General features: G+C 40.3%; 1 protein-coding gene across 10 annotated transcripts in view; it reads left to right on the top strand.

Annotated features, from left to right (window-relative positions):
* MAST4 (microtubule associated serine/threonine kinase family member 4) overlaps positions 1–16661 on the top strand; it is an 816735-nt gene that overhangs the window by 711261 nt on the left and 88813 nt on the right. For all 10 annotated transcript variants that reach the window (XM_072606465.1, XM_072606462.1, XM_072606463.1 and 7 more), the window contains one exon: positions 15456–15525. In XM_072606465.1, the coding sequence (XP_072462566.1) occupies positions 15456–15525 (70 nt within the window). The remainder of the gene's footprint in view (positions 1–15455; positions 15526–16661) is intronic.

Here is a 16661-nt window from a genome sequence, read left to right as displayed (position 1 = left end):
GCGATGAGCCAGGCACTGTGCTTTGAGGAAGCAGTATGAAAAAAAAAGAAAATCCTTGCCTTCATAGAGTTTACAATCTAATGGGGGAAGAGCAAAGACAAGGAAGTTGGTGGGAGGCATAATGGAGTCCATTCAAAAGAGTGCTGCTGGTGGGGAATGAAGGGATGGCTGGCTTGACAGCAATTTTAAAATGGAAGCTTTGAGGAGAATTTTTTGCCTCAGTCTCTGGTTCTTTATCAGAGGGGCTACTGCTGACAGGGTGTGAGTGCCCAAACTGAGAGAATCTCACAGGTTGATGAGTTTCCTGGTACTGGGGCCATGATGAAACCTAATCCAAAAGGGTGCAGCTGGTGGGAAGTTGTAGCTCTGTAATGGCTTTACCAACATTAAATTGATTAAGCCTTAATCTTTGATGGTAGAAGTTTTAAGGGCATGAAAATATGAAATTCACTCCTATTCAGTCATATCAAACACGTCATTTCCTGGTGTGAATGAATGATTTTGTTGAGTAGAGAAGACTTGCTTATGAGCTGCATGACCTTGGCAAGTCCCTTTATCTCAAACTGTCTCGGTTTCCTTACCTGTAAAATGGGAACAGTTATGGCACCTACCTCCCAGGGGGTTGTGAGGATAAAATAAGGTATTTGCCAAGTGCTTGGCAGACCTCAAAGCACAAAGTACACGCTTGCTTTTATTGTTTCAACAAAGGATTGCTGCTGAGTAGAGAAAGTTTGAATGGGTCTCTAATTCATGTGTTTGCTAATAGTTCTTTCCTTCTGTGACCACGCTGACTAGTTCTTTCTCTGAGAACAAATGTGTGAAACACAGCTCCTGTGTATATGTCTTTTAGAGGAAGTGAGTAATGGTGAGGCTAGAATGTATATGATTGAACGAGATCGGGGGAATTGCTGGGACAATCCCATAATCTCAGTGGGTTGAAGGAGGTGATTTCCTCTTGGGGTTGGTCCAGGAAACGTGTCATGAAAGACTTGGGATTTAGGACATTGCTTAAATAATAATAAAAGCTAACCTTTATGTAGTGGTTTATAATTTCCAGAGTACGTCACCCATATTATCTCATTTGATCCTCTCAACAACTTTGTGAGGTGGGAGGTGTTATTGTACCCATTTTCTGGATGAAGAAATAGGGAGTGAGGGGTTAAGTGAATTGCCCAGCATCACACAACTACTTAGTGTCCAAAATGGGAACTGAAGCCAGGTCTTTCTGACTCTCTATGTCCAACAATCTATCCATTGTATCATCTAGCTGCTTATTTTCTAAATAATATCCAGGAGAGGTCTATATGAACCAAGTATAATATCCAAGTATAATAAATGGATTTCCAAAGAATTGGTGATATCCTCAGATAAGGGAATGGTAGGTCTGGGTCCTTCTTTCATCCAAGAAGATCAAACTCAGTCTGTCACTTAGTGACCAGATGCTAGGGACTTGCCTGAGGCACTTGGACAGGTGACTTGCCCAGGGTGGAGCAGGATTTGAACCAGCTCTTACCAACCTAACATCTATCATCTATTGTTCCATCTATAGCTGATGATGTTTCTTATTTAAATGTAGATATGTGAAAAGGCTATATGAATGCTAAGCAAATCATTTAAATGTTCTCTCTTTTACTGGGACATAACTTGATGATACATGCAAATTGATTTCTGAATATAATTCACCCTTTTTCCAGGTCAAAGGGAAATTATATTAGCTTAAGGAACTGGAATGGATCCAGTTAAGTTAAGGTAGAAAAATAAAATCTATACCTGGGGATACATTGTTTTGATTTTTTTCTAAGCCTTTCAATGAGGTCCAGGAATCTCTCTACTTTCTAAGATGAGTAAGATTCATCACATTTCATAACATTATTGTTACATTCTAGGAATATCTCTTTTTGATAGCTCTTTCACCTTGACCTTACAAATGCCAGGCAATAATTTTAAACAAAGAGCTAAACAAACCCTCTATTCATGCTGAGCAGGTCATTTACTTTCAGGGGAGAAAACACAGCTAAAAATCTGCTTTCTTTATCATTCTTGACATTCACCGATCTTTCCTTGGGATCACCTTGAGATGTGACATCAATCCAAAGCAATAAGGAAGGGTCAATGAAAAGCTAAGACATTCTCAAGAATCCATTATAACATGCCTCAAAGGAATTCTTATCAATGCTGAAGCATTTCAAAGTGTACACAAATTCCAAAGTAAACTGCTTCATGAAACTGAAACACTAGGTGTCTGCTAAGTCTTCTAACACGGAACTGACCGAGGTGTTAGGTCTCTCTCCAACCTGCTAACACTCTATCAGTGCTTTCTCTGAAATTATTAGGTCTACATGTATTACCATGCTGCTATAATACCCTGTTAGGAATCTGCATCTTTAGTCTTGTTACAAATGGTACAGTCAAGCTTTTAAGGTAGAAAGGCTTAGGAGAATTATGCTTATTATTAAAAATTCTTATAAACATATTTTAAATAATATTTTCTTTTTTTCCCCAATGATATTAAAAAAATTTTTTCATTAAAAAAAAAATTTTGAGTTCCAAATTTTATCCTTCTTTCCCTCCCTCCCTGAAGCAGTGAGAAATATGTTCAGTCATGTAAAACATTTACATAAAATACATACACATTTAAACATATATTTATGTATATATGTGTATACACATATGTGTGTATGTGTGTATATATATATATATGTATATGAATTGGATCATAGATTTAGAACTCCCTCATTTTACAGACAAGGAAGTCAGGACACAGGGGCTTAAATTATTTGCCTAGGGTCACACAGGGTCTGAGACTACATCTGACCCTAGCTCTTCCTGATTCCAAGTCCAGTGTTTTGTCCACTGAACTACATAGCCTCTCACTTCATGGACTTACTTAACATGGTTTGCTGGTAGTTTGGGTGGATCCTAAATGGAGAAGTTCTAGAAGACAGCATGGCATCATGCATAGAATGTTGGCATTGGAATGTGAAAGACTTGAGTCTGAACCTCATTTCAGACCACTCCTGTGAGACCTTGGTTCTTTTAATTTCTCTAAGCCTCAGTTTTCCTGTTTGTAAAGTGGAGATAGCAATAGTATCTACTTCACAATATTGTTATGGAGATCGTGTGGGATAATGCATATGAAGTGCATATAAGTATGAGTTATTTCAAGTAGAATGATAAGCTTCTTAAGGGCAGGGACTTTAAAAAAAATTTCCCCTTTGTATGTCTTTTGCCTGGAACAGTTCCTGGTGCATAATAAGTCCTTAATACATGCTTGCTCACTTGAATGGAAAGACATGGGCAGAATCACTGCATTTGGAAGCATGTTAACTATGTGACTCTGGGAAAATTACTTCACTTTTGAAGCTCAGTTGTTTCACCTGTAAAATAAGGATGATAAAATTTGGATTACCTGTCAGCAAGGGTTGTTTTGGCGAAAGTACTTTGTAAACTCTGAACCAGTTTACATATGTGCTTTAGTGCTATGTATTACTATTACTAAAAAATTGGGGTTATAACTGATATATATATATATATATATATATATATATAAAACTGAGGAGGATTCATATAAGTGAAATAAAAGATTCATCAAATTATTAAAATGTGTAGGTGGTACAGCAGATAGCGTACCAGGCCTAGAGTCAGGAAGACCTGAGTTCAAATCCAGCCTCAGACACTAGCTGTAAGACCCTGAACAAGTCATTTAACCCTGTTTGCTTGTTTCCTCATCTGTAAGATGAGCTGGAAAAAGAAATGGAAAATTCCTCTAGCATCCTTGCCAAGAAAACCCTAAATGGGGCCATGAAGAGTTGGACATCACTGACACAACTGCACAACAGAATTTTGCAGTATGCAAAAGGCTGACCTCTTATTAGCACCTTGAGATAGCTCCTACTATTATCTTCATTTTAGAGGTGAATAAATGGAGGCTTAGGGAGGTCATGATATCAAAGTTCAAGAGTTGGAAGGGACCTCAAAGGGCCCTCTTGTCCAACCTTCACATTTTACAAATGAGGAAACTGAGGCCCAAGGAGGTTACATGACTTGTCTGAGGTCCTACAAGTATTAAGCATCAGGAGCAAGATTTGAATCTGGTTCCTCTGACTCCATTGCCAGTGTAGGTGCTTTCCACTGTAGCACACTGCTTCAGATTAAATGACCTGCCCAAGATCACCTGGCTAGTAAATAATAAAATTGAATCTAGGTTTCCTAGCATGTTCATATCCCCTTACTGCACTATCAATCATTTCTCTGAAAGTATTAGCCTCACATGCTTAGCTAGTATAGAACCCTGTAGAGGCTCTGAGACATTAATATTGTTTCAATTTTTTGATAAACAGGATAGCCAAGCTTTCCAAGTATATGTGTTTAAGTGAATTATTCTTACTATTAACTCACTATGTGTATGTATTTATATACATCTCTATGCATGTGTATAATAGGGTCATAGCTTTGGAACTGGAGGAATCTTTAGAGGCCTCATTTCACGGAGAGGAAACTGAGGCAGTGAGTGCACTTCCCACTAAATATATAAATTTTTAAAAATGTAAAGTTTCTGTTTATAAATCCCAGAACAGTGTGGTTCCTCATAAAACACCATATGTTCCACGGACACAAATTACTTGGCCTCCATTGGCTTTCGTGATTCCAAAGTAACTGTCATTAATAGGAGAGAAAAACAGAAAGGCACGTGTTCAGAGCAACATACCTTTGTTTCATCATCATTGTTCCCACTTTCTTCCCTCATTTTTCCATCACACTTTCAAGTTTATAAAGCATTTTCCTCTCAGTAGCCCCTGAGGTGGGTGTTGTAATCCTCCCCATTTTACAGATGAAGAAACTGAGAATCAGAGAGGATAAAATGACTTAGCCAGAATCACATCTGGCAAGTGTCAGACTGGGCTCTGAGATGGAAATGTGCAAGCTACTCAGCGTGTTCTACCCTGACTGTATAAAACAGGATTGTTGACATTAACTGGTAATTCAGTGACCTGACTTGTAGCCAGTAGGTTTAATCTTCTCCATAAAACTTTTAACTTGAACTGCTTAAGTATTTCCCCACCCCCAAAGCCTTTCCCCTGCCTTCCCGCTGCCTATCTGAGGCATCTTTGAGGAGTGAGATGTCCAACAGTCAGGCAACAGAGAAGAGGAGAAAGAGGAGGAACAAAAAGTCTAGTTACTAAAAGACCCAGCGTCTTATATAAAATGACTTCAGTTCATTCTTAGTGCCACTCTCTCCCCAAGTTGGTTAATATCTATCCAGCAACCTGCTCTGATGACTTCAGTTTTCCCAGAACCATCTCTGAAAACCGGGCTGAGGGCAAAGGATTTCCTGAGCTAATTAGATGCCAGCCAGCTGCCCACTGTAACAGAGCTATTTAATGAAAAGTTTAATTAATACTGCCCTTGATTGTTTTTAGAAAGATTGCTGTCCAGGTCTCTGAGCAAAAGGAAGGTTTGAAAACCTTGCCTTCGGCTGACATCTGGCGAGACTGGGTGTGATTCATTCCTGTTAGATGACTGGATCTTTTCGCTTCCTGGCCCCTCTCCGGGGTAGGCACCTGCAGAACAATCCTGGTACCCAGGTGTGTTTTCTGCTGAGTCACCTTCTGAAGGCTCCCTGAGTTGGAGTCTGCTGAACAAAGTCCTGTTTCTCCCCCCCCCCCACCCCCAAACTGCACCCTCCAACTGCAATGTATCTCCTGGCAAAGGGTGTTAAGTCGGCTTGACAACTCGTTATCAGGTGCTGAAGGCTCAAAGCCATTTAAGAGGATCACCTAGTCAAAACTGTGGCTTCCTTTTGTGGTCCACCAAGAGTTTCCAAGGGCAGTTATTAATCCTCGGGTTCCCTCCTTGCTAATAGAAAGCCAGTGCATCAGAACCTCATGTTCTTTGGGGAGACAGCTATTAAAAATGCATTAATAACCTATAGTGGGTGTAGCATATGTCTTTTCAAGTCTTGTAGTTTGCCTCTCTGTGGTGAAGACGCGGGACTTCTCCAATCTAATTACAAAACAATCAAACAGTTTAATTAATCTGGATATAGCTTTCTTAACCATAACTGCCTCCAAAATGAGGCACCCTGTGTATCGCCATTAGGTGAAGGATTGTTTCGATGTGCTGATTACCTAGTGCTATGTTACTTTTCCCTGGGGATCATAGAGTTAATTACCTACCTGAGGCTGGATCACTGGTCAGGTTTATTTTATCAGGTCACAAATATCAGCAGTCATCTCAGCAGTGTCTAAAATATCCTAGCCCTCGAAACATACAGGAGCCAACAAATCCCTCGGAACAGCCAGATAGGAGTGCCGCACATATGGACAGAGAATAAACTGGCACCAGTTTTCATTTGAGAGTCTCTCAGGTATTGCTTTGCAGATGGGTGGATGAATTTGGAGAGCAGGGCTGTGAGGAGTGAAGGTCACGTCTAGGACTCTGGTTACCATCCATCTGGTTACCATCCATCTTTCCTGGTCAAGTCCCATGTTCCATGGGCAGCACAGACACCCCATTTCCTCATGAGTTAAGATTTTTTTCCAGTTTCTAGTTTCCTTTTTATTTAACTTGGAAACTTTTTCTGCCCTTAGTTACCAAATAGCATTACAGGTTACCAGGTTTTCTGAGACTGAGAATAGTTCATGAGTACATAGTATTTGTGGTTTACAAATGGAGCTCCTCCTCACATCTTGGAGAGATTGTAGTTATTATGTCCCCTTAAAAGAGGGGAAAATGGATCCTCTCCTCTCTCATCCCTTCTTCATTAATATTTCAAAGCTTCTCCTTTATTCTGAAGCTCCCCAATTCACCCCTATGTTCTCACAGCAGAAGACTTTGCCTTCTATTTAAGAATATTAAAGCTGTCCCTGATGAACTCCTTCATACTTCAAAACGTCTTTATCTCTTTGCTCATCCTCGCCCTCTTTTGCTTCAGTCTCAGATCACGATAAGCCAGTCCTTCCCCTTGTACCCTCCAAGTCACTTTCCCATTTTCCCCAGGAGCTTGCCCATTGGCCATTCACATCCTATCCCTCTTGCATGCACACACCTGTCTTCAATCTCCTCTACTGCTTCCTTCTCTATGTCAGCAAAAATCTAGTAGACTGTAATCTTTTGGAGGGTAGCATCTGTCTTGGTAAATACAGTGCTTGGCACCTAATAAGAGCTTAATAAATGCTTGTTTAATAAGATTCCCCCATCCAAACCCCTTCCTCTCATCCTTCTGTTCTCTTTGTCTGCCTTTCTTTGCCCCCGCCGCCATGCACATCTTCCCTCACACATGGCAACCTGGATGTCTGACCCCACTCTGTGCTGCAACTAACTGCCCTCTCCCAGCTTTCCAGGTACCTTCCTCACTGTTCTTTTTCCAACTCTCAGACTCCTCATTCTTTTCTTTTCCCTTCTGGATACTTTCTTTCCTCCCTTTATTTCTGTGACTTTGCTCTCTTTCCCAGTCTTCACTGATTCATTGTACTCTGCCAGCTTTTCCCAAGTATACTTCTCCTTTGCCCTTCTCTTTCACTCTTTTCTCCCTCTCCCTCTTGCCTTCCCCTACCTCTCTCTTTCCTCTTCCTTCCCTTCACTCCTTCCTTACATGATCTTATTTACTACTGTGGTTTCACTTATCATCCCTTTGCAGTTATCTCCTAAATGTGTAGATCAGTCTTTTTCCTCCTAAGTCTCCAGTCCTAAATCTTCAGTATCTTACAGCCTGCCACCATTGGAATGCCCATACTGGTATTTCAAGCTTAACATGTCTAAAATGGAACTCCTCATTTTTTCCCCCAACCTTCCCCTTCTTCCTCATTTTTCTTTTTTCTGTTGTTGCCACACCAGTAGACACTAGAATCTGAAATGTGAGCTTCCGCCTTACCTTGACCCAGAACTAGCCCATCATACTACTTTCTAGTCTTCTCTATACTGCAATACACCCACCAGTTTTCAAACCTGTTTGATATGTTGTCTTCTTTCATTAGGCTGTACACTTCTGGAGGACAGAGACTTTCTTGCTTGCTTATATTCCAGCACTTTTATTATTTATTATTATTTATTATTACTCCAGCACTCCAGTGCTTAATAAATACTCTTTATTTCTTTATCTTTTCAGTCATTCAGACCTGAAACTTTTGACCCTTCCTTCTCTCATACCCCACTTCCATTCAGTTGCCAAGTGCTGTGTCTTGTTTCTACCTCCCCAGTATCTCTTGGGTTTCTTCCCTCTCTCCATTCACCCTAGAATAGGTTATCATCACATCTCAAGTCTTTGCACCTCCTGTTTTCTCCCTTCTCTGGTCCACCTGTCATAGAGCTGCCAAAGTAATTTTCTCAAAACCTAGGACTGGCCCTTGCTCAAAAAACTTTTATGCAAATAGGCACATAATGGGCACTTGTGTTTGCACTTCATTGCCAAAGAAGACCATGCCATCAGAGAAATGATGACATGACTTGCACTTGACTTTGTTCTGAGTGAGGGAGAGCGGTACAAGGTTACCAGCCTCACTTCTCCTCCAGAGTCATCTGAATCCAGTAACCTGATATTCATCAAGATTACTGGAGATAACCCAGGATGCACTGGAAGACCTTGGCCACTTTAGGCCAAAGTCTATGCAGGTACTCACTTAGGGTGAGGTAACACCCATTCATTGAATAGGCCTGTTTAAGAAGTAGTCAGGCAAAGCAAAGAAAGACATCAGGCTGGGAGGGAAACAGCAACAGTTACTATTGATAATCACTCTTTAGCCAAGAGGTTCCAGAAGAGAGCCTTTAGGTTTATTGACTGACTTTTTAAAATTCCTTATTACCTATTGTATAAAATGCAAATGCCTTAAACTACCATTTAAGGTCCTTTATAGTCTGGCTGTCACCTAAATTTCCAACTTAATTTTACATACTGGACATCTCAGTCAAACATGACTAACTGGTTGTTCCACAATCTCATCTTGTGTCCCTCAGCTCTGTGCATTCACCCAGGTCATCCCCTGGGAGTGGGGATGCACTTCCTTTTTGTCCTAGCCTGGTTCAATTATTCTATTTGTGACCTTGCTCAGGTACCACTTCCTCTCTGAAGCCTTCTCTGGTTTCCCCTAGCTGAAAGTGATCTCTCCTCCCACAAATAGTCCTTGATTACTTTGTCAGGATCTCTCTCCCCCGTCATACTCTGTCCTCTATATTATACTTATTTATCGACTTGTCCCATTGCCCCTAGCAAGACCCTTAATGACTGACACTGCATTGATCTTTGCTTTCCTACTACCTCCTACTACCGTCTACTTAGTGCCCATTTAATGTGTATTTGTTGAATGAATAAATAATGAGTGAAAGTTGTTGAATTAATTATTCTCAAATCTATCCCATAATTTCCATTCCCCTGCTGTCAGCCTCACTCCAATTGTTCTTTTTCCAACAATCCATCCTATATATCAAAGGCAGATTAATCTTGTAAAATAGCTAGGTGGTGCAGTGCATAGAGTACTGGGCCTGGAGTCCAGAAACCATGAGTTCAAATCCATCCTCAGACACTTATTAGCTGGGTGACCCTGGGCAAATCAATTCCCCTCTGTCTGTAGTTTCCCCAAGTGTAAAATGGGGATAATGATAGCATCTATCTCCTAGAGTTGTTGTGGGGATCATGTGAGATGATGTTTGTAAAGAGCTTGGTACAATGCCTGGGCAGCTAAGATAGAGTTCTGGGCCTGGAGTTAGGAAGACTCATCTTCCTGAGTTCAAACCTGGTCTCGAACATTAGCTGTGGGACCCTAGGCAAGTCGATTCATTGTTTGCCTCAGTTTCCTCATCTGTCAAATGAGCTGGAGAAGGAAATAGCAAACCAGTATGGGATCTTTGCCAAGAAAACCCCAGGTCATGAAAAGTTGGACACAGCTGATCAGCACTGACACAATGCCTAGCACATACTAGACTCTTGATAAATGCTTGCTTCCTTCCTTCCTGAAACAAATACTTCATTATATGACTTTCCTGTTCAAAATCTTAGATTGTCTCCCATTGCCTGCAGGATAAAAAGTCAAACTCCTATGCAGGGCTTTTGGTGCCTCCCAGAATTTTGTCCCGCAGTACCAACGTGACTATTTGATTAGCTCAGTGCTTCCAATGCTACTGATGACTCTTGGGGGTCAGTGGCCCCAGGAGCCCTCTTTGCAAGTGTAATTCAGAAAAGCAGTACTGAGGCCAGGGCAGAGGTCAGTAACAACATTAGGGTAACCTGGCTGGACACTTAGCATGTCACCAACAACAACACCAAGGAGTCTGAACATCCACCCTGTGAGAGCTACAGTCCTCCCATGCCTCCCAGCGCCTCAATATCTTCTCCTACACTCACTCTTTTTCCATTTCCCCCTCTACCAGAGAAGACCCTTTCTGATCATCAACTGTATACCCCCAAAATAACTAGTCCCTTTTTTCCTCCAAGCTAACCACCACCCAAAGCACTCCTTGGTCTTGCACCTCTAAATGCCCTTGCAAAATGCAGGATGGAAGCTAAAGCTGCAAAGGGAACCTTCCATGGGGGAGAATGGCTACACCTGGGCTGCCTCTCAGACCTGCAGCATCCCTCCTCTCTCATCACTCACTTTATCTTCTGAGGGTAGAACCAGAATTCAAGTTCCACCTTTGTCATTTCTTATTTGTGACACCTTAGGCAAGCATCTCACTGCCCTCAGCTTTGCTCCTCTAGAAATAGGTGCTAATACATGCCCTTGTCTTAGCTCACAGAGTTCTCATGAGATCATAGGAGATATGAAATGGAACAAGGTGCTCTACAGGTATGAGGTGATGAAGGATGACTGCTGCTGTTCATCCTAGGAGAATCGTTTCTCCTTCTACCAGTCTGACCTCCTTATTGTCTCCTTAGGCAGCATGCTCATGCCCCAGGATTTCAGGATTATGCTGGGTTGTTTCCTTTTCCCAGAATAGTTTCTCTTCTACTCTCTGTGTATCCTAATTCTGCCTACCATGTGCAGGGCATTCAGGGCTCATTACCTCTTGCCATTACAATTAATAGCCTCCTAATTGGACTCCCTGCTTCCAGGCTCTTCATGTCTCCAATTCTTCATCTACAAAGCTGCCATATTCATCTTCCAAAGGCTGACCATATCATTCCCTTTCTCAAAAGCTTTTATTGGTTCCCTATGGTCTCAAGGATGAAATATGAAACTTCTTAGCCTGGCATTTAAAACTCTCCACGATCTACTTCTCATCTTTCTTTGCAGACTTATTTCAAAATTCTCTATTTCATGCATTTTACATTCCACACCAATGTGAAGAACCTGCTGTTTTCCCCCATTAAATGTCCTCTATTCTGCCTTTATATATCGGCACATGTTGTCTTCCATTCCTAGGAGGTGCCCTTTGCTCCTGTCTACTTCTCAATGTCTTATGTCCCTTTATGTTCAGCTCAAGTGTCCCCCTTTCCTTAAAGCCTGCTGTGTTCTCCTTCCTCCCCCCCCAAGTTGTTCATTTCTTTCCCTCCTCAAATCATTTTGCATTAAATTATCTGTATGTATATTGTCTCCTCTCCCTTGCTCAGGAGATGTAAGTTCCTTGAGGGCAGATGTTATTTTATTTTCATTTCCTGTCATAGAATGAAGCTCTAGAGTTGGAAGGAATCCTAAAGATCATCTAGGTCAATCCCCTAATTTTTCATATGAGGAAAATGAGACCTAGAGAACGTTAAGTGACCTGCCCAAAGTCACAGAGGCAGTGAATGGCTATGGTAGCCATTGATTCTTTATACTTAACCATGCTGCCTCTGATTCCTTAATAGATATTTGATTATATCCTGAGGATCCAACTCAAGGAGGAATCCCCTTCACCAGCTGCTCTACTTCAGTTTCCCTAACTCTCATAAAAGGGACTGTCCCTCATTCTCATTTTGGCCAGTATCACTTACTACCCAACAGGGCCCTATTGTTTGCACATCTCTTTGTCTGTCTGTCTGTCTTGTCTGTGGTAAACTATGGGAGGTCACAAGTGTCTAATGCTTTTACATTTCCTAGCAGGTGCTCATTAAAAATTGTTGAAGAAATGAATGCAAGAGGGAAATGCTGTTTTTGTTTTCTGTAGGAGAATGTAAGATTATTTGATTTCTTGAAAATGTCAAGAATATTAAAAGAGGATCTTGCCATGTCAGGCAGGTACCAGGAAGGAGTTTTAAGTATTACAGGATTAAGTGGCATTACAGGATGGATGAGTATATGAAGAAATGAATGACAAAGGTTTTTTTTTTTTTATTAATTGCTTAATATGTTCCAGGTATTAGTCTTTAGTCTTGGGGGGGGATACTAATGCAGAAAGCAAGGCAGCCCTTTGTCTCAAAGAGTTTGTATTCTTCCAGGGGAAGACAGCACATAGAGGGGAGTTGTGACTAGAGAGGGATGTTTTGGTCAAGGAAATCATAGGGCTGGTGCCCAGGATGAGAATACAGGATATCTGTAAAAAAGGCATTAAATAATTTTTTTTTTAAAGAAGGTATGCATTGCCTAGAGTAAGTAGAAAAGGTAATGAGAATTATGCCAAGATAAAGAAAACATTATGGATGAAGGTGTGAAACATATAACAGTGGTGGAGTAAATACAAAGTAAGTATGTGTTAATTTGATGAGATAGAAATAACATTTTTTTAAAAGGCAGAAAGACCAGAGATGAGAAGGTTACAAATCGTTAAGATGGAACAGGACTGACAGTATAAATGAGCATTTAGAGCATGACTGAATCAGCCTGTCTCCTGATACAACCAAAGAGGATGTATTCCTTTCAGTACCCTCTTCAGGTGGTGGGCCCTCACCTGAGCTCCATAGGTGAAATGAGGTTCTCAGGACCACACGCTCATCAAATTCAGGAACAAAGAACAAGTAAGAGTTCTGGGTTCAGTTCCTTAACCTTCCTCTCCACAGTGCCTCTTACATATTCAGGTAGTCTCTTTTAGGTCTAGTGTCCTCTTTTCAAAGCAGACAACGTTTCAGATTTGGGGCCAGGTTTTCTATGTGCTGATATTTAGGTTTTAATTAGCACAAGCTTAGTGACTCTTTTCAGAATGGCTCAGCTTTTAGCCATTAAAGGAATTGCAGTTTCTTGTCATTTGTTTTTGCTTGGTCTGTGTAGAGCGTGAGTAAATTGTGCAGTCCCCCAAATAAAGATCAACCTCTCTACCAAGATGCCTGGTCTTAGATTTTTCCCTTCAGGTAACAAAAATTCCTACCACCTTGAAATTATGGATACCCCTTGAGGAATATGAAAAGCGATGTAAAAGCTACAGGAAGGGGGAGAGAGTTGAAAGAACTGAATTTAGCTCTGCGGATAAATGGACAAAAAGATTCAAGGGGTACTGGGCAGCACAAGCTGAGTCCTTGTCTCTGGGGACCCACTGCACAGCGGATGCAGGAACATGATAAATTTCATTGCAGCAGGGGAAATGGATCTTGATTCTCTACCCAGAAAGAAATGGGTTTCTCATCTCTTCCCAGTTAAACAGCTTTGATTGTGTTGTCCGTCATAAAGTTAATGGCATCTGTTGAACGCATCACTATAAAATTTGCAACCTTAAGTTAATTGAAAAAATTTTTGTAGAATTGTAGTGGGTCTGCAAGTCCTCAAGGTAGCCCTAAAAGCATCTCCTCTAATGTGTTAGTCTGTTCTTTCTGCAGATGGGTAGTAATTTTTATCCCTTTACAACCAGACACTAGCTTTAAACTGAAGTCTTGCATTCCTTATACCTAATTAGAGTTATAAATTTCATTAAGGAACCAGCAGTGTGGCAAATGGTTGACTGTTAATAGCTGGACAGTTTTTCCTGGGATACTTTTATTTCAGAAAAAAAAAAATATCAGATCTGTTTCAAGTCTTTTTTTTTCTCTCTTTCTTTTGTCCTTTAAAAAAAAAATTAAGCTGATTCCATTTCCATCATGTCCTCAGATGGTTCAACCATTCTAATTAAATATGCAGAGAAAGACAGGGCCAAGCTGGAGTACCCCTGAACTTCCTCTCACCAGCTGCCTGCCAAGCTTTGTCAATGATCAGCAGCAGGCAGAGGCTAATATGAGAAAGTAACAAGCCCCCAGAGGAGGTGCCCTCCTTACAGGAGCAGCTATGACTGCTCCGCTTCACTTAGGAAAGCGACAGCATCCCCATATCCTGATCTAGCTGGGAAATGGAGTGTACTTTGGGAGGGTCCTGAATTTTTAAGGCAGCTTAACCCTTCATAGTCTATCTGATTAAGATTGGAGGGATTTCAGAGAAAAGCATTGACAAGATATAATCTTATTCAAACACCCGTGGTTTTCAGGGTTTGTTTTTGTTTTTTGTTTTTTTTAAATAAAGATACATGCCCTTTTTAGGTTGGGAGGAGGGAATTTAAGTGTTTACTATGTGCCAGTCACACTGCTAAGAGTTTTGTAAATAAAAGCTCACTTGGTCCTTACCATAGCTCTGCTAGGTAGGTGCTAGTGTTATCATCCCCATTTTGCAGTTGAAGCCACTGAGGAAGACAGATGGGAAGTGACTTGTCCAGGAAACAGTCAGCTGGGAGGTGTCCCAGGTAGAATTTGAACTCTGGCTTTCTTGACTCTAGAACAAGTACTCTATCCACTGTATTCCATTTTAGAAATGCTCACTGGAAGTGTGTGTGTGTGTGTGTGTGTGCGTGTATAAAAATGAGAAGAAAGATTCTGACATATGCCAGCCCCTTCCTCCTCTGCTGGAGACCAGACGGGACATAGGCTCGCACGCATGTACACACATGCACTCACACTTATGTACACATGTGTGCACATGTACACACATGTGCACACACTTCACGTGGATAATTGCTGCCCTGCTGCTTGTCTTCTCAAGGCATAGAGAAAGGGCAGGAAAGAAAGAGAATTTGGAACCCAAAATTTTACAAGATGAATGTGAATAATTTTTTTAATGTAATTGGGAAATATTTAAAGAAAAAATAGAAATACGTTTGTTTTTTTTTTAAAAAAAGAAGTGCTCTGTCCTTAGGTATTCTTATTTTGATTTCTTAAATATTTTAAGATCTGATATAGCACATCTGCCCCTAAAATATATGCCCATGTTTCCAGAGACCTATTTTTAGCAAGGTAGCATCTGTTCTATTATTCCACTTGTCTTCTTAAACTAAAAACATACCTTTGCAATATAATTTGTAAGACACAGGGATTTTTCTGTTTGTTATTTTCTGACACCCAGATTTTGAGACTGATCAGTAAATATTGATGAAGATGAAAGAAGCTGTTTATGTAAATGCCTTCACTGGAAGTCTCTTTTTTGTTTTCAGTTTGGCTCTTGTACTCCTGAACAACATTATAGAAAATAAATGGGATGGCGGTTCCTCCAGCCCCACCCCCATGACCGAGTTCCTTAAGAAACAGCAAGTGACACAATTACACTGGATTCAAATGAAAAAATCTTATTTTATTTTGTCTCTTTTCTTCTCGACAGGAAATAGTCCTCAAGACAGCCCAAGAAATTTCTCCCCTAGTGCCTCAGCCCACTTCTCCTTTGCACGAAGGTAGGTGTGTGTGTCTGTTGGGAAACTGGGTGTATAGCGTGGGAGGAAATGACACTTGGACCTTGTGGAAATTTAACCCACAAAGCCATATTAAGCATTTTACAAATACTTCCTTTCCTCTAACCACCAAGAATTCCTTCAAATCATGTGATCTTCATATGAACGTTAGTGATCTTGACCTTGCCAATAAGAAATTAATTGTTTATTTTTTGCTTGGATATTAGTTCTAGCAAATAGATCACCAGAAAAAGAAAACAGAGAACAATAACCCTCAGAACTTCACTCCTTTTCACTCCCATTAAAAGAAAGAAAATACCTCCGTATCAATACCACTTTTACTTCCATATTCAAGCATTCTACTTAAAACTGAATTTGGGAATAAATTAGCTTAGTAATAGCTTCTTTCCTCGAAACCAACTCAAATTTTTAAAAAGGTTAAATTCACATTTAATAAAGCCTTATAGGCATGAAAAACAAACACACATCGAATCAGTAGGTTTCACTGGTGAGGAGAATTGGCATTTTTATCACCTCCCTGGGCAGTATCTTCCTCACTGCTCTTCGTATCTTGGGGGCAGAAAGGACACAGTATATACTTGTCTTAAAGTAAGATCTCCTTAATTTTTAGTCTATCTTATCAGTTTACTTTAGGAACTTTAAAGAAGGTATGATAGCGAGTTAGATGGATCTTGTAATTTCCTGTAGAATATTCATAGTGGAATTCCTCCATGAGGAAATAAAACATATGCAAGTGATGTTTAGGTGCCATCAAGATATTAATAAGCTCCATAAAAAGTCAGTCAGGTTTTTCCTTTTCTCCATTAGGATCATTTTCATTAGTTCTTCAGAATAGAGACCTATGAGATTAAGAAAAATAATTAGTGCATTTTAGTATCTTTGAAAATAAAGGAAAGCTACTAAAGAAGTACAAATCTCATTACACTATGCAATTAAAACTAGTACAAATCATATTCTCTTAATCCTGACTGACTTATAAAAGTGGAGAGTTCCTAATAATTAAGTGGGTGATTGAAGGACATTTGAATTTGGCTTCCCTGATAAAAAAAAAAAAATAAACATACAGAAGCCCCCAGGCATGTTAATTTTTGTCAAATAGACCATAAACTGTGACAGTG

The sequence above is a fragment of the Notamacropus eugenii genome, chromosome 4 (assembly GCF_028372415.1).
Source record: "Notamacropus eugenii isolate mMacEug1 chromosome 4, mMacEug1.pri_v2, whole genome shotgun sequence".
NCBI lineage: Eukaryota > Metazoa > Chordata > Mammalia > Diprotodontia > Macropodidae > Notamacropus > Notamacropus eugenii.
This window is presented reverse-complemented; position numbering and strand designations above follow the sequence as displayed.